This window comes from Manacus vitellinus, unplaced genomic scaffold (genome assembly GCF_001715985.3).
Source record: "Manacus vitellinus isolate BGI_N305 unplaced genomic scaffold, ASM171598v3 scaffold_43_pilon, whole genome shotgun sequence".
In the NCBI taxonomy this organism is placed as follows: Eukaryota; Metazoa; Chordata; class Aves; order Passeriformes; family Pipridae; genus Manacus; species Manacus vitellinus.
The window spans coordinates 4,421,231-4,439,929 of NW_021940560.1; the positions used below are offsets into that span (position 1 = coordinate 4,421,231).

Consider the following 18,699-nt stretch of genomic DNA (forward strand, 5'->3'; position numbering starts at 1 on the left):
CAACTTAATTGTAATATTTTTCCTCAGTGATGGCACAAATGAATGCCTGACAATTCAGTTCTGACAGTCACTATTGACAGTTGCCTTCAACACCTAAACTGAAATATGGGCCAAATCTCTCCAAAATCTACTAACCTGGCCTTGACTACAGCTGTGAGAGTGGGGAAGAAAAAGACCCTGCCAAGATAATTTCTCTTTCTGCTTGTGACAGCAACAACTCTGAAGGAAATCCCAATGAAAAATCATTTCAACTACAGAGTTAGACACGATAGAGGAAATTTGCATTCAGACTCAGCCAACTGCTTTCATGGCTGGCAAATTCACCAGGAGAAGTCTCCAGAGCTCCTTCTCAACCTCTCAATAACCAGAAGCACTCACTGCCAAGGTCCTCCAGCACTGCAGGCCCATCCAGGGGTACAGCAGGGTAATGGAAACTCATCAGTACAAGTCCTGCCTCAATTATCTGCTTCATTGACATAAGCAGCTCTCAAATATTAGGCTGGACTTAGTGGTAGGAAGAGGAGGAAAAGCAGAAAATGTCAGATAGAAATAATTTTTGAAAGGGGAAAGTTCATCATTTTACTTTTAGGAGAGTGACTGAGAATCTGTAATAGCAAGTGCCCTTTAAAAGGGCTTCACGTGTTAGTCCAAGTGGTTTATGATGCTCCAAGAAACCCTTTGCTGCAATTAGTTTCATGATATGCATATGCTCATATATTATCACATACATTCATCTATTAAATCACTGCAGTCTTAAAAAAGTGTTAGTCCATACTCAGAAAAACTACTTTAAAACAAAAGAATTAAAGGAACTCAATTCCGCTTACAGAGTTTCGGGATTTTCAGTCCCCAAAGAAACCATTTTTTTTTTTTTAATTATTATTTCTGGAGAAAGATTTTCCCCTGCAGTTCACACCTACCAACCAGCTGAGCCATCAGGTCCAGGATGCACTCATCTGCCAAAGCCCACGGGCGCCGGCCATTGAAATGGCCATGAACACCTCTGAAAAGGAAGAGAGAAAGGATGAAAACAGGAGTTGTTCCCTTTGGATCAGTCCTGAGAAACACATCTGGTTTGGAGACCCCACATTTGGAGGAGGGAAGAGGAAGAGAAAGAGACTTGCCTAAGCTGATAACTTTTCTCATGCCATAAAAGCTTGTAGCAAATGCAATTCATTTGTTGGTTTCTGACAGGTTCTCAGTTGCTTGAAAACTATTTATTTTGACCCAAAAAGTTCCTTTAAAATTCCTCAGCATTAAAGATGGTAGCTTTTTCACAAGCCCTCTGGAAGTGGCTGCATGGGTACCAGAAGCCTCTGGAAGCAGGCAGGTTGGGAAAGGGCATCTCAGTGTGGGATGGCACCTGCTAACCCAGGCTCACATCAACTGCACAGGGAGCAGAGATCACTCACAGAGTTACCCCACCTGCATTTCTAGCTGAACATTGTATGGTGCAGAGGATGATAGACTTGAATACTGCCTTGCTCCCAGACAGAAATATTTCTTGTCAGAAACAATTTCCATCCTCCTGCATCTCCTGCCTGAGTTCACCCTCCTGCATAAACCAGCAGGTACTTCGTGTTTGTGCAGGGCAGCACCTGCCCCAGCTGAGCTGCTTGCTAATTTTTACTGCTTCTCTTCTCCCTGACAAATTGTTCTAGATCTTAGAGGGCATAAAGCTTTTGGGGTTGACAAAGTGTATTTAAAAACTGCTCTTGTCTACAGTGGATCACATGATCACCTTAAACCCAAGTGCCTCACTACTCTGGTGTGACAGATATGTACATTCAGTCCTGGATTATATGCTCTGAACTAATTTTTCCTTCAATTATGACAGAGAAGAAAACTTCTAAGGTAGCTACCATGCATATATAAATTAAAAGTTGCCAAGTTTCTTAAACATGCAGGCTGTAGAGTAGAGATTTAAATGCAAATGGAGGCAGATTGAGGAAAGTAATAATGGTGCTAATCCAGGGGAACATTGCTCTGGGCTCCCATCTCACACTGGATGATTTTCATATTTGCTGAGCACCACGGGGTACTTGTGGAGTCAGAAACACCAGGTTGCATAAGGCTGACTATAAAGCCGTTTCAAAATAGGGACAAAGCCAGTAGGAAGCTGGGTAGAGAGGAAAAAAAGGCCCTAAAAGCTTTGATGTGGGGAAAAAAAAGAAAAAAAATGAACCTTTTAAAGAAGAACAGGCCCACAACGTTCACATAAAATCATGAGAGGACAGCTGGAAGATTAAGACACGAGAAAGGAGGGTGCATGAGACACTACCCCACCCTCAAGGCTATTTAAAAGATTGCTTTTTGCTATCCACCTCATACTTTCCCTTCTCAGGGAGAATTTAATTCTGTCTCCCACACAAATTACCTGGGCGTTTTACAGTCAGACTCCTTCTGATTGACTTGGGTCTAATTCACACCTCCTAGGGATATTTCAAAAAACCCTACAATCCTAGAGAATAGAACTGCTGCAAAAGCACAGTTGTATTAACCACTTCAAGCCTGTCATCCTTGCAAAATACCATCTACTTTCGGACTAGGTTAGGTCAACAGATGAAGACGGGCACAGGTACAGTGGAACATCTCTTAGAGATAAAATAACATCCCTAGGTTTGACAAGACCAGTCCTCCACAGATGCCAAGGAGCACCCTGATCCCCAATTTGGATAACGTCATGGTACACCAGCTCACTGCTTTTCTCCATTTCAGAATTGCTCTCTGATGAGACCTTGACAGCAGAGAACGGGCAGTGTGAAACAGCTCTCATTTACAAGAACATTTCAGAGATGAGGAATAAAGGCAGTGGGTGGGTAGGGGAGAAAATGCTGTAAGGGGCAGGACTAGTGCTAAAATTCCCTCCCTTCTATCAGACCATAATGCAGCTGCCTACCCTGAAGACAGTGTTATGTGTTTCACAAACAGCAAGACATTTATTGGTAATTTCCCTTCTTATTCTTCGCCGTAATATAGTGATCAAGGGACTTTAGGATAATAGAGACTGTTAAAGTAAAACCCCCAAAGATTTTCAGTGGTTCCTAGCCCAAGGGGAATCTGTATTTTTGAAAGAGGATAGTGAACTTAATAAGATGGGAAAAATAAGTCCTAACTACCTATGGGATTCTCTTTCATTAGCTTTCTCTGATTTTATAGCCATTAGTGTCCTCCTAATGGGAATTTACTGATGAAAGTTCTCTCTATCAGCACACAGGACTAACAAGACTTCAGAATAAATTTCCAAGTTATCATGAGAACAGATATGAGATTTTGGGCATGAGAATACTTTATTTTGAGAGGAAAACATGGACATTTAACTATATTGAAAGAGGGGAGAGGCAGCATTTATTATTATTCATATTATTATTATTATTACTGCACAGCTTACAGCTTGCCTCCCTCTTGATGGCCAATATAAATGACAAGAGATAAAAATTATTGCCATTAAAATGGTAGTTAAAGGCATATTCTTAGACCCTTTTTTTATTTTAATCACATGAAACTCTGTAGACTTTGCTGATGGCACAATACATCCTATTACACTTAGGCTGTAAAATTCTATGCTCTGCCTCAGAGAATTTATATCTCTGTATATTATGCCACCCCTCTCTCAGCTCTGGTAGGTACTGGGGGTAATAATCTTTAAGGACACAAGTGCTGTGTTTCTGGCATTCCCCTCAGACATGGAGAGCCTTTATCCCTTTTCTTTTTCCCACTGCACCCTTGGTTGGAAGAGAGATTTAAATCAAGGTACCCAAATTAATGAATACAAAACGCTGCCCATCAATTCATGAAGCATCACACAAACAGTCTATTTCTTCAACTACTGTGAGAGTTTCTTGTAGTCCAAATTAATTTTTAGTTGGTTACCATTTTATTTTCAATTTGGCAGGAAATCACAATGCCACGTTTTATTCGCTGAGGTCTGGTTGATTTAAAGCTCACTAGGGGAGTTGGAAACACATTTTCCGAGATGATCCCAGGGTTTCAAAGGCAGTGAGAAAAGGGATTTAAATTAATTGCCAGCTTCAGGAATCTTCTGTGCTCATCCAAATCTTGTTCAAGTGCAAATTTCTTTCTTGCTTCTTTGCCAAAAGTGATGCAAGGTATTTAATGAGCCAGTACAGACTCTGAAGTTGGACCATGGTTTCAAGCAAAGAAACAGCCAAAAAGAAAAGGAACTGTATTGATCAGTAAATAAAAGGCAAAGCTAAAAACCCAGGGCATTATAACAGGCAGGTCTCACAAACAACCTGCTGAAAGGCACAGGGCTGGGATGACTCCTGAGAATGGCAGGAGAGGTGAGTCTGTCACACAGGACATGGCCAAGCCCCTCCAAGCTGCACTGCTCTTTGCAGGGCTGTTGCCTCTTGCAGGATTAGTTCACCACATAGAACCAAAGATACCTTTTGACTCACTGAAAATAATCTTTGCTACTGCAGGTGTTATATTATAAAACCTTCCGCAGACTAGGAGGCTGTTAATCTACTATATTCATGTCAGAAGCCTGTTGCCAGCCTATTTCAGTGCTTAGAAGTGTGTGTATATAAACATGTTTTACTTCTAGCCTCAATTTATTAATTCCTAGCTTACATTTGCTGTGCCAGAATGCTATTTCACATAAGTGGTTCCGTTTTCCCCCTACAGTTACCCATTGATACATCCACAGAGAACAATATTTTTTTTCCTTTCAGTCTTAATTTTGCTCAATTTAACAACTCTAATCCTCAAGACTTCCATACAACAGGTTCTCCACTCCCCAGTTGCTCTGCCAGCCCTTCACAGGAGCATAACAACTGGCTACAGCAAGCTCCCTTCTCTTCTAATAGTTCACTTTAATGAGTCACTTGGACGTGAGAGACGTTTCCTGCTGCACTGAGTATGTTCACATACAATAATGATTCTATAGAATATTTTAGTTACTTAACCAGTTTTGGCAGGGCAAAGGGAAAATGCTGAAAAGCACCTCTTGGTCTTTCTCTAACCAAACAAGTCCCTTTAAGTTTGGACTTTTAGATTTCAAAATATTGGGTTATTGGCTACTCTAGGCTAAGCACAATAACTCCTCATCCCTTTTTGCCTCTTATCCAATAAGTCTTGGATTTAGTTGAAATCATAACAGAAAGATGAAGTCTAAAAGGCTCTTTTTAAATGCATACTAAGAATGCCAGTGGTTTGGATTTGTAGTGTTTACATGTTAGCATTAAAAAAAAAAAAAGGATTGAGGAACACAGAGAGGAAGAACACAAAACCAGAGAAGGTGTGTGGGAGGCAGTCTAAGGGAAAAAATCCATAACTCACCACTTAACTTGGAGGTACATGAAAGGGACTCAGCACTGAGAGGGAACACAACAAGAAAAGCATGAAAAAGCCTCCTTTCCCCCAGCTGTGCTCTAAAGAGTTGCCATCACCACAAGGAGATAAAGCTCTGAGCTTCCCTGCCCTTGACCACCACTGCTGGGTAAATCTTCCCTTTCACTCTTGCCATTACCTATAAGCAGTGAAAACCATTTAAATAGACTCGTAGCTATTTGAGATGGGTCCCAAGACACAACAAACAGAAAATGCGATAAACCAATTTATAAGAAAGCCAGAATCTATACCATTGCTGACTTGATGGATGTGCCTAATTTGCATGCCATTGCTTAGATTCTCTCTACTTATTTATCCAAGCCACTGCCAACACACCAGCCACAGAACAGGATCCAGATGGGAACAGCTTCCACCTTAGACTGGATTTTGCTAAGCTGTCCTTGGTGGCTGGAATAAAACTACCCGTTTCTGTACCTCCAACCACCTGTTCCTTTGCAGCTCCCAGAACACCATCCTACCCAACAGCTTCTTTAAGCATACACTTCTCTTCAAAGTTATCTTGACCTCTACTCTGACTTTCTCAGCTGCTTTAGGTGCATCTGCAACTAGCAGGATTTTATTCTAGGGTTTTTTGATTGATTTTAATTCAGGTTTGATTTTTATTTTTGTTGGTTTTGTTTGATTCTTTAGGGGTTTATTTATTTGGTTTTAAACTTTCTGATTTATTCTGGGTAAGGTTTTTTGGAGCCAAGCTGTATTTTTGGCAAAAAGTCTTTCTAGTTTTGCTCCCTCACTTCCAACGGCTCAAAATCATGTTCAGCCATATTTCCCCCTTGGATACAGTTACTGAAGGCACTTTTGATCTGAACATGCTGCCTACCTTTTTCTTGTGGTTTTTTTATAGTTATTGAGGAAAAACCCATCCTTCACTGCAGCAAAGACAAACATAAGAATAGAAGAGAGCCAGTGAAAAGATACAGTGGAGGAGCTGAAATGTGTTTGCACTCCCAGTGCATCACTCTAACAGATAAGAGTGCTATCTGACTTCTACCTTTTGAAGGAGCTCAGCTGTTTTCCTGATAAAGTAGGATGAACAGTGCAGAAATGGACAGGGTTGCAATTTTTCTAAACCACTGGAGAAACTGCATCACTGTGCTGACTGAATAACCAGCAGGAACAAACACTTCCCAAAGTTCGTAGTCATTCCCATTCATTCTCAACTTCTTACTTATAAGAATACAAGTGATAAATAGGAAACAGTAAACCATTATGTATGAACTCACAGCATTCATATATTAGGAAGTGAAAGAGCAGCTACAGATTTTTCCCATTTCCATTGTGAAGCCTCCATCTAGACTGTTCCTACTGAAACAGGGCTGCCCAGTTAGCAGCATTCATTTTTCCTCTTCTGCCTCTCCATATTTCCTCTGCTCTCTCACCATGAAATCACATCTGTTCCACTGATATCCTGCACCCTATAAAAGAGTTCATCTCTCTCCCACCTCACTTACTCGTCTGGATGTTATTTTCCTTTCCCACCTTCAGTTCCCTGGTTTTTGCTTATCTTTTTCCTTACTTATCCCTGGTCCAGCTGCTCAGGCAGGTGTTGGATACCTCAAAGCACAGAGTCTCAATGAAAACAGAGCATAATATTAATAAAAGTAAAATAAATAATTAAAAAAACCTTTTTCTTTCCCCTATACATATTAAAATTTTCCCATTTTTTATGATGATAATATTCCTTTCATGCAATGTGTCCTTCTTTTGTCTTCCTGCCTCTCTTACATCAGGTTCATTCAGCAGAGCTTGTGGCAATCCACTCTCAGCTCCTTGCTGAGATGCTATTGAGAAGACAGGAATGTTTCCTTCTAAATAAAATGAACTTGTCAAGCAGAGACCTGGTTTAAGAAGAGCCAAAAACCTGCCAGTGCTGGCAGAAGCATCACCTGTGCTCAGTGCTATTTCAAGGGGAACTGCCCATTGCAAGGCCTGCAGGGTGAATCACACACAGTTAAAAACACTAATTAGAAAAATCACAAGGCCTGGAACCCAACCACATTCACCAGCAAGGAACAAAAACCAAATGAGTTTGTGTGCCTTGTGTATAAACACTGTTCATAAAAGCTTTTGGATGAGCCAAATCAGAGCCACAATGCACAGCATGGGTCATCACAGCTGGAAGGGTCTCTTGGCCTGTTTTACTGCTCATACCTTTAAAAGAGATGTAAATAGTGCCAGGGAAACACTGAGCATGTTTTACTCCTGGACTGTAGTGCTTTTAACACACTATTCTGCAATTCAAGCGTTTCCAGGGAAGATCCCAAAATAAATTGCTCACCTGGAGCACAGGTTAGCATCTCACATATCCCACAGTGTACTCACGTTCGAGCCCACTTGTCCAGTTCTTCGTCCAAGTAAGTTTTAACCTTTCTTGGCTGGAGCCCAAGAGAATTCCCAGCAAAGTACACACAGCTCTCTTCTCCATCCACCAGGCTCAGATCAGCTGTGGAGGGAAACCACAGAAACAACAGGTACGTGGGGGTGAGCACAGGAGGGTCAGCACATGTGTACAAACACCCCCAAGCACACATGTGCCACCACCCAGAGCTCTGTCCCTTCATCTCCCTGGGACATCGTGGTCCCCACACTCAGATAGAGGTGCTACCTCCTGACCTCCCTCCCAGAGCATCACTCAGCATCATTCAACCCGCAAAGCCTCCAAGGAGGAGGACAGAGGGCAATTTGCAAGCAGTTATTCACCTTGTCTTCCTACAATTCTTGGAGCTAATGTGAGTTCAAGCATCACCAAATTCCCAGCTCTCTGAAGAGAGCTTCTCTAGAAGCAACCACTGGCACTAATTTTATCAAGTCAGTAACCACAGGTGAGAAAAGAGGGAGCATTTTCCCAACCAGGCTATCCACTTTTCTTCCACCATCAGTATATGCCTTCTCTGAGTCGTGAAGCTGCTTGAATCATGCATTTAATAAGAGTTAAGACTAGGTAAATCTGTGTCTTTCATGTAAGTTCTCCCTGTGCGATTAAATCTCTATTTAGAAAAATGTAGTCATTGCACAGAATATTTTTAGGCTGTCTCAAAAGTTCTTGTCTTGTCAGCATATACTGGTGGGCTGCACTTCATGTCATCGTCTGAGGAGGAGGAGGAAATCTATGTTGACAAATCCTTTCAATGATTAGGAGAAAAGCAAGGCGGTAGAAATTTATAAATAATAGCTGTAGTGAGGTTCTGAACAATCTAATTACCCTGTGTCATCATCTATCAATCCAAACACAAGCCTTTTTCTATTATTTCTCATGGCGGAGATTCTTGGAGGGACAAGTGATGGTGACCTTCTAGAAGTAGTAATTTACATTTGTCTATACCTATACTTACAACTCCCCAAAAGCTAATATTACATGTAATTTTGGTAAATATAATCATTAGAATTATATTTACCAAAATAGATTATATTAGATCTCAGAATAAAGATATGAATTTATTAAGATACATACTAAAAATGAGCATAAAATTGCAATTTAGTCATGGAAAATTTTCAAAGGGCTGTGGAAAAATAGTCTGGAAAAGGTCTCTCACTACCTTTTGCACTAACAGTTCCCAACTTCATTGAACTTCATCAGAAACACATTTTTCAGGAGTATAGACAACTTAGGTAATTTCTTAATTAAAGCTTTAGAAGCTTTTAAACAGCATAAATCAGAGAGCAATTTCATCCTAATCTGTTTTACAGATACTATGTCTGTTTTTCATCTCCATTCTAATATGAATGGAAACAGAGAGGAACAAACATTATCCATGCTCCCAAATTGATTCTAGTAACAGTTCTTTTCCTATCAAGAAACACAACAACACTGTCCCATTGGGATTAGAGAGGAGGATTTTTGCTCAAGAATTTGGAGCTCAATCTCACTAATGTTCCTTATGCTCTGACCAAGCAGGGAAACAGGTAAGGAATTACAAGCAAACCAGCTTTCCTTGCACCACAGTCCTTACTAAATAAAAACGCCTCTTGTTCACTGTTGGAGAGAGATGACATTACCTTTTTCATAAAGTTTATTTTCTCTACTTTTAGAAAAAAAAAGTATTTTTCTACCTGTTACTTTGAATATACTTTTTTTTGGCATTTTATCAACTCCTTATCTGGCAATACTTTTTTCCTTTTGACAAAAAGCTGTTTATTTCCCCCTCTTCTGACCAGCACACCTTTGTACTCCAACACTTCCACAGTCACAGTAATATTCTTTACAATAATACATTTGTTTTCCTAAAATTAGCACTTGACTTTTCCCAAGTTACTCTACGCTTACTTCTCAAAGTATTCATCCTTTTTATTTCTGGAGGAGCTGCAGTTGATATGCAATATAGATTGAAATATTCAAACAGCAAATAAACACAGTTGAGGAAATAAAGGCAAAGAAAACAAGAAATAATTATTAAAATGTGTTCTTAGAGAAACCTGAATTAAAAAACACACTTACATTAAAATTAATTAAATACATATTTGCACACCTACTCAGATTTGTGCAAAAATTATTTTGCATGGTAATTATACCCATTTGTCTGTGTTAAAAATGCAATTCTATACCTTTTAAACCTAAAAGAAAAAGCAAGTTTATTGTCAAAATAATTCAGTCCAAGCAAAAGGGAAAATTTCAATGTTTTCATCAAATAGAGAGGAAGGACTAAACCTGCTTATACATATCTGAGATCTGTCCCTTGTTGAAGGATAAAAGATTACCCCCTTCACACCTGCCTGGACCCCCCTCACAAGCCCTCCAAAAAAAGAACCACATTTATATGATTAACCACTGCCTTTAACCATTTCTTCTGGGAAATACAGCTCAACACTTTCACTCTTGGGCATCTTTTTATTCCCAAGAAACCCAAATGATGCTCTATTCCTTTACAAGATGACAAAGCACAAGCCATAGCCTTAATCAGACGGGTGATTTGGTGCCCAACTGCCAACTGCAATCCAGGCATTCCTGCCTCCTCCCTGTGGTGCACGGAAAAGCGTTAAGGGGAGATCCAAACATTTCTCTAAATCTCCCGCTGTCATCTTTCCATATTTGCTCACCTGAGCCTCGTCCCTCATGCTTGCACATAAAACCTCAGAGATTTGCAGGGAGTTGGGCTGCTGTTGGTTTCCACTTGATTGATATAACAAACAAACAGCTGTGACAGTTCATAACTCGATAACTAAATTAAACTATTCTAATGACTTCCTAAATATTTTTTTCTGTACGTCATCTTACAGTTGTCTCCTATGGATGTTCTGATCTGCTTCTTGTAAGGTTTAATTTTAAAACCTCATTGTAATGTTTTATGTATATATATAAAGAATATTTGATGGCTAATATCTGTAATGACATTTATCTTTAGGAATATGTTATCTAGGATCCGCTCCTGGGCACAGATAAATGTCAGGGGAGATCTGTCTCTGTGGTATAGACACACAATATGAATATATATATATATATTTACACCCCTGCTGTTTTTCAGCAGGGAAGCTGTTCCTGATGACAGCTGAAGTACAGAAAAGAGGGACAGGGGAAAAAGAGAAGGGAAAAAAATCCCTTAATTTGGGAACACAGGAATGATGAGTACTCCGTGCTGTACAACTAGTACTACTTTGTACATTGCTTATCTTCAATAAAACATATATTTATCTCCACAGTCTCAGGACTAAATATTATCATAACTGCAGGGAAAAGCATCTACATCAGCAGTCTTTGGGTCTAAATATGATGGTGATTGAAAAATAAACAATAATGAAGGTTGGAAGGGAAGAAATCAAAATTGTCACAGGGGTATCAAAACCTCTATATATTTCTCAGAAGATTCTTTAACATGAAGCTGCTACAACACTACACTGAAAAGTGACCTTTGATATTCTGGAGGGACATTTTACACGCTGCAGTTGAAGATCCAGCTGCTGTTCAGGTGTCCTACTGGAGCTGGATTTCAATAGCACAGCCCAGTGAAGGGTAGCAGCACTATGGCCATGGGAGCTGTCTGCCAGCACCTTTCCAGCTTTAGAGGTACATTTTGCAGCACCATTGTGGCAGCTGAAGGAGCTTTGAGCACAGAATAGTCATAGTTTAGGAAACTCCTTTAAGCAACCAGGGTAAAAAAAAAAAAAAAAAAAAAATTAATTCTTGGAAGACCAGCTGAGAACATCTCCTCCATGTGGAAGAAGCACCTAGTTTAGATATTTGTAAAGTGACCAGTTCTGTTCTAAATAATAAAGAACTGGGATTTATCATCCCTGTGTCCTAAGGGAGGGAGCAGACAGCATTCTCAACACTCATCATTGTTTAGCAGGAAGATACTGAAGACAGAGATAGTCTGAATTCCTGGACATCTTTTGAAACTATGGATACCATTTTCTATCACAGTTCCTTACTGTACACAATTTGGGGAATGCACTGGTAGTTTCTCATTTAACATCAGAACTGTTCTTTTCAGAAAAAGAAATCCGCAGAAAATTATATCTGCATTTATTGGAAAATGAAAAAAAATTGCAAGAAAGTTCTGTCATATATTTTTCCTTTAATTTTCAACGGGTGTATTTTGCCACAGCAGGAAAGGAAGGGAGTGACTATGCCTATACTTGTTTACCATCTAAGGAAATAATATGCTATTTCTTCAGTTTCCAGTGTGCAATGAATAGAGGCTGCAGAAGCAGCACAGCTTTTGCTTCGCATGTATCTGAGTTGAAAATAAACCCAGACAGATCTTGGGAAGCAGGGGAGAAGCCCAGGACCCTGCTGCCTCCACAGGCCAGTGTTTCCACCAGGTTTTCTTGCGTGATTTGACTGAACACAGCAGAAATTGTGGGTACAAAACACTCCCATAGAGATTTTCTTTTTGCTTTTTGGTGGGCTGGGAGTGCTGACCTGAAGCAAAGGCTTTCAACTTGCCAGCCCTCCTGCTCAACCCTCCTGCCTCCACACCAGGCCCTCTCCATACCCAGGGCATGCCACAGGCTCCCCAAAACAGCCTACAGACCAGAAAAGAAGCAGAAAAACTTCCAGAACCATTTTGCACATCTACATGTGCAGTTATCTATTTGCAGGCAATTCATAAGGAAAGCGAGAAATATCCTCTGATAAAAGGTTTCACTACGAATTATTTGCTCAGATCAATTATTTGTTCTAAGGTACAGTGCTCCATTTGGCCTCGGGAAGAAAATATCTCTACTACCAGCAATAAGACATGAATGTTAATATAATACATGTGCTGTCTCTTTCATTAACTAAAATAATTGTAGCCGGATAGATAATACCAAAGTGTATTACACCAAGGAAGCAACTGCTCTGAACTATCACAAGCGACTTTGCCGTTTCGAGCCATTAGACAGAAATGCTTCTGCCTATAATTTTCAATCAGTCACTATATTGTTCAAAGCTGCTGACTGACAGCATAAGCACCATGTAAGTACTGCATCCTCACATTTTATTCAGGATGGGAACGAGAGCATAAAGCTTCTGGTGCTAGAATAAGCTGACGGATTGATTTAGCAACAGCAGGGACATTCTGTGCTCAGATATGACTACAATTGCTCAATTATCTCATAAGTGATGATGATGATTTCCAAAGATTTGTGATAAACACATGCACAAGATATGAAGCCCAGCCCTTTTCCCCCTCCCTGTTCCCTCAGAGCTATTATAATTCTCACTTGGAGGCAGATCCTTGACTTTTGGGATACAGAAACATTCACGAAGGTGTTTTAACTCATCTTGCTCATCTAAGTGAACAGCGAGTTTTTTGTCTGTGGGACTGCATCCAAGCCGAGAGGCAGTTTGTTCCAAAATGGTTGCTGGTACCACAGGAGAAGAAGGATCCATTTTCAGGTCATTCAATTTCACCTGAAAATCAAAAATGCCAGTTTAGCTCTTCCAGTTTGCATATTCATGAGTGGCTGATAAGCAGCCACTAAAGTTGCATCATTCAAGACCCAAACTTACTTCATTTAAAGGTTTTAAAAAGTGAAGTGTCTGAATAGAATGGTAAAACCAATCAAATATTTCCAAGGCAACATATTTCTGTAACCCCCAAAGGCTTTTTTCTTTCACTTCTATAGATACAATGCTCTTCCCTTTTTAAGTTGTATCAGCCACTTCTAAGTTCTCCCACCAGACTGGCAGCAGTTCCAACTGCTGAAGTGTCATTCACAATTTTGAGATGTCAAAGCCAGAGGCAGCATTATTGTTTCTGCAGTCTGAGCTCCTAAGAATAGCAGGTGCACAGCTACACTGGAGTTGCTTCCAGGCTGTGCAACGTTCAGCCTCTTTCAGCTTTTCGGCCTCAAAAATTGGAGGGGGAGTTTGTGCACAGTTGTGCTCACGTTCAAGGGCAGAGCAGGCAGGATACAGGCAAAGGCATTGTTAGAAATGTCACTTTCAAGACCAGGACCTTGAATTATTATTTCCTTTCAGCTGCACCGAATATCCTGATGGGTTTAGCTCTGTTTGTCCTGGGAAAAGCGAGAAGCCCAAGTCAAACCGCAAACATGACAGACCATAGATTCTGAGAACATCCAAAGCTAACTGCAAAATTTACAAGCTCATTGATCTTGATAAGAAAAACAGTCCTGTAACTGCACTGCTCAGAGACATCATTGTGCTCAAGATAGCATTTGTGCACTTGGCTTTACAGATCTGCGGCAAAGAAAATTTATGACACACACCCTGCACTTTAGGGCAAGGCTTCAATAGTGCAGCCTGCTGCTTTCTGTGGCAGTAGGCAGTCAAGAGGCTCATTGAGGTGCTTGGTGGTTGCCCCAGTTTAGGGAACTGTATAGTTACACCACACAATATTTTCTGCCTTTTTAACATCCCCAAGAGTCTTGGTGCAAAGGAGGACTCAAGGGGATAGGCTGAAATAGGGCAGATTAGCACATAACATGCAGCACAGAGCCACTAGAGAATATTACTTTTTTCTCTCTGTTTGAGAAAGAAAGCCCTTTAAGCACTTATCTTCCATAAGAACCGGTTTTCATTTCTTAAAGCTAAAAGTATTCTGTGGATAGTTATCCAGAAACAAGCTGTGGATAGAACAACAGATGACTATTGAGAAGAGCTTTGTCAACACATATGGGAAGGACGACGGTTGGTATTTAAATATAAACCCCTAAACAGCACAGACTCACTAGTGCCAATTGATCCAAACCTGTTTAGCCAAATGGCCAGCATGATGCTGCTTACCTGCTTTAATCTGCTATCATTTGGTTTATGATGCAAACATATTCTTTTCCCCCCTTCAGTCTTAATATCTTACATAGTAAAAATTTTTCCCCTCCCACCAGCATGCAGAGCTAAAAAAAAAAAAAATCAGCAGAGTTCTTTAAGATAGCAGTTTTCCTTTAACTAATGAAATGAAAACTGCTGGGAGTTACTGGAGATATCCTATTTTTGTGCTGTCTCCATACAGGTTTTTCACACCTCCTCATTGTTGCCAAATTTATCATTCCCACTCGTTTGTCCTAATCATCCCCTAGGTGGTAAAAAGGAAAATAAAATAACAAAAGTGATTGCATTAAAAAAAAAAAAAAAAAAAAAAAAGGTATTTCAGCATCCTGGTTCTTGGAGTGCCTTTTAAGGTTTCTAGGAGGCAGAGGGCTGCACCTAGACTAGTCGCTGGGCGTGATGCTCAAGAGGCCAAGCTGGTTTGGACCAATACACTCCACTAGCCACCTCCCAGAGAGCTGCCACCCTACTGAAAGCCTTGAAAGAAGTGTGACCAGGCTCCCTATTCAGCAGGGAACTGCTCCTCAGTTCCTCCACAGCTGAGCAGCAGACCCAAGCTTCCGACAGCTTCTTTGCTGAGATCTCAGTAACATGTGTGGTTTTCTGCAGGTCAGAATAACACTGACCTTCTGGACCTCACTTGGCAGACATCAGGGAGGATACTTAGGGATCTTTATTTCCTCCAGGAGATGTGAAATGAGAAAAGCAAACTTGATTCATGAACACTGTGGCCATCACTAATACAGGCACCTCATTATAACCTACAGGCACTGTAAGGTAACTTCATTTTCACTTCTCCAACTTATAAGTTTTAAGAACCCACAGTATTAATCAATAAATGAGGGCAAGCAATATTTGGACCAGCACTTGGAAAGCGAGACTAGTTTTTGTTTCCAAAGGTTTATGTGTTTGATTTACAGCATGAGCATGAATGTCCTGATCCCATTATCAAGGCGTGTCCAGCACATACACAAATAAGCAAGATATAGTCCTCTATTTTTAATAATGAGTATTCAGTGCAAATTATATAAAAAAATACTTGTAGAACAGGCTTGAAACCATGCTTCCTTGACTGTCTCCTTGTAGGTAAATAACCACACAGTAGCCTGTGTAGTATTTTCTATGCAATCTCAAGTTGATGCCTGGATTTTTTTGCTCCCCAGTGACGTAGCTCCTGAAGTAAGGGAAGGAGCCTTTGGAGCTTTCTAAACAGATCACTCACTTGAGTTAAGGAGATTTGCTCAGTGATGCTCAGCTCCCACAGTCCCACACAGGGGAGACCATGAAGTACTAACATTGCCATCACCTACATCCTCTCCTGAATACAGGAGGTTTGGGAGTCGCCAGCATTTATCTCCAGGGCCCACTGAGGCACTGCCAGCTAATTCCCCTGTAGTTTATGGCCAGGAGATGGATGATAAGGGTGCTTGAAGGACAGTTTGGTATTATCTGGCCTGTAGATGCTCTGCTTTACACCACGTGAACACAGCCCAGCGTCCTACACTTTAAATTACTAGCCACCATTTCCATGTAAGGACACCCAGTTATTGCAGTGAATTAATGACTATCATATTCCAGGTCATCCTCTGACCTGTCTGGCAGGCATAGATGGGTTTGGTTTCCATTTGAGGCCTGACCCAAAACTCACTGAAGTCAATATTACAGATGATTTCTGGATCAGGTTTTTTGTTCCCTGGCATTGCTGTAGTTTGTTGCATCTGATCAATGACTTACATTTATTTTTATTCTCATTGATATTTAATTTTGACAGCAAATATAATATAAATACCAAGGCCTAGAAGTTAAAAATTATTAAGTGCTCAGTGGCATCTGATTTAATACAAACATTATGAAATGAGGTAAAACTACTGAAATAAAATCAATCAAAATCGTATTGAGGAATGAAATTCCAGAGATCCAGTTCTAAAAACAGAATAAGAAAGTACTTTTGTCCTTTGAATGGGAGTTAGGCTTCATAGAGTAGAATTGCAGAATTTATTTAGGAGTTGGGGTTTTTTTTAACCCTTTACTCTAACTGGTATAATTTCATTTTTTTAATCACAGAATAGAGGTCTGTGTAATTATTTTACAATAATTCATGAGTCACTTGTTGTTTTCTACATTTTTATAAAAACAGCACAGCTTTATTCCAGTTATCTTCACTTAATTTTAAACAATCATCTGTAACCTCTTCAAATTAAAATTCAGACCCATAAGTGCAAAATGCATTTCCCACCTTGATAAACATGGTTCTTTACCAGGATTTTTGTTTTCCAGACAGCTTAGAGTAAAAATAATCAGTATCTTAAAAGAAACCATTTGCCTCCACCACCCACTCTGAAAAAAAAGCATTCAAGTGTTTTCATAGAATCCCAGAATGGTTTGGGTTGGAAGGGACCTTAAAGACCATCTAATTCCAACCCTCCTGCCATGGGCAGGGAGATCTTTCACTAGAAAAGGTTTACTTCTTTTCCTTGAAACTTTTACAACACTTTTTGACTAAACAGATGACAAGAAGTCAGTATATTTTTATTTTTTTCCTAGTTCTTTGCTCTTTGGACTCTTCCATGGGACTTACCTGTACTACATTCTGATTTAGAGCAAAGAACCCAGCAATGACTGTAGGCAAACTTTCATACTCAAAAAGAGCATAGGCAACTTAAATTAAGAAAACAGTCATTATTCCATACTTTATCAGCACAGACATTGCCCCACGCTACTTCATCTCCCATTTTAAAACTATAAAAGACAATGGATGAGAATTAGTCAGACACAAGTGACGTGAATGTCTGGGTGATTATTTCTGTTTTGTCCTTTATGCATAATTTACTGCTAAATAGAAAAAAAGTGTGAATATTAGCGAGTCATCTTATCAAATTTACTCAGGAAGGTCCATTAGGCTTAATTATAAAATGATAATTTGTTCTCTTTTTAGATCCTCTTATATTTTTATGGACCTACCCTCTGTCTTGAGATATTTATTAAAAAAAAAAAAAAGTTCCCTTACCCCCCTTAAACATTTTCTTTAAATATTGCAAGATGTTACTCACAGTCTACCCTGTACAGTGCTGACAGATATACAATGAATCTCTACTTTAAGCTGTACCAATATCCTCAGAGGAAAAGTGTTTGTCATGGAAATAGCCTATCCTGCACTTTCTGCCCTCCAATAGCTGTTCACCAGGTTGCCAAACACAGCTCAGCCCACAGACCTTTGATATTTTGAGGCTGGTGTCCAAATGAATTCTTGGGAAGGAAAACTGGGGGTGTGCACATGTGTGAGTGTGAAAGTTTGCAGTATAGGTCCAGGCTGTCAAAACACACCCACTGAAAGCACCAATAGCACTGTAATTGAAGTTGTTTTACAAAACAAACAAAAGAGAAATTACAGAACTGCACAGTGTCTGAGGACTGTTTCTCTTCCTGTCTTTACACCAAAAAAAAAAATTGCTTTGGTGAATATGATTTCGCAGAAGGAAGTTTCTAAAAAAGCACAGCCCAAAGCAGCACGCAATGTAGATTACTTCAGGTTAAATACACTTCAGTGAATTTGTTTAAATTACAGAACTGGAGAAAAATCTAAATATTCATAACTTCCCCGACAACAGACACACAGCGGCAGCCACCACTGTATAATTAAATAAGTTACATGCACAGTGTCACAGCTGCAGCAAGGGAATGTGACAGAGAGGAATTATAATAAACTCAGTTACTTAGAGTAATTTAGGCACTTATTGACCTTCATGTCAAGAAGCGTTATGGTGTTAGAAGTAATTTTACATAGAAAACTCATCTTTTCCCCTCCACAGTGAAACCACGTTACCCTGCGGTCGGCAGCCGCTCCTGAGGGAGGATGATGAAACTCCTGTGCAAATAATTGTCACTCTGTGAAGAAACAGCCACAGTCACATGCCTGGTTCTCCAGGCTCTGACCCCACAGCAACCAGACACGTGACCTAGGAGAGTTAACTAAAAACCAGGTGTGCATGTATGTAATTATGTCCTTTATTATCGTTTTCTTTTCCTTTGTCACCATTTTAAAGCTCTAATTAAATTAAGAAGGGACTTTTTTTTTCCAACACAGGCAAAAGAATACACACACAGTTATTATG

The 18,699-nt window shown here is 39.9% G+C and overlaps 1 protein-coding gene across 4 annotated transcripts in view; it reads right to left on the reverse strand.

Moving 5' to 3' along the window:
- Positions 1-18,428, reverse strand: part of KYNU (kynureninase) — a 58,629-nt gene extending 40,201 nt beyond the window's left edge. For 2 of the 4 annotated variants that reach the window (XM_018078846.3, XM_018078845.3), the window contains exons 1-4: positions 15,810-15,904; positions 13,018-13,207; positions 7,699-7,819; positions 921-1,003 (exon numbers count right to left, since the gene is read on the reverse strand). In XM_018078846.3, coding sequence (XP_017934335.2) covers positions 921-1,003; positions 7,699-7,819; positions 13,018-13,207; positions 15,810-15,890 — 475 coding nt within the window. In that variant the 5' untranslated portion in view covers positions 15,891-15,904. Of the gene's footprint in view, positions 1-920; positions 1,004-7,698; positions 7,820-13,017; positions 13,208-15,809; positions 15,905-17,637; positions 17,719-18,410 lie in introns of those variants that run through there. The other 2 variants (XM_018078847.3, XM_008926267.4) reach the window with 2 other exon arrangements.
- Between the last annotated feature and the right edge of the window lie 271 nt (positions 18,429-18,699).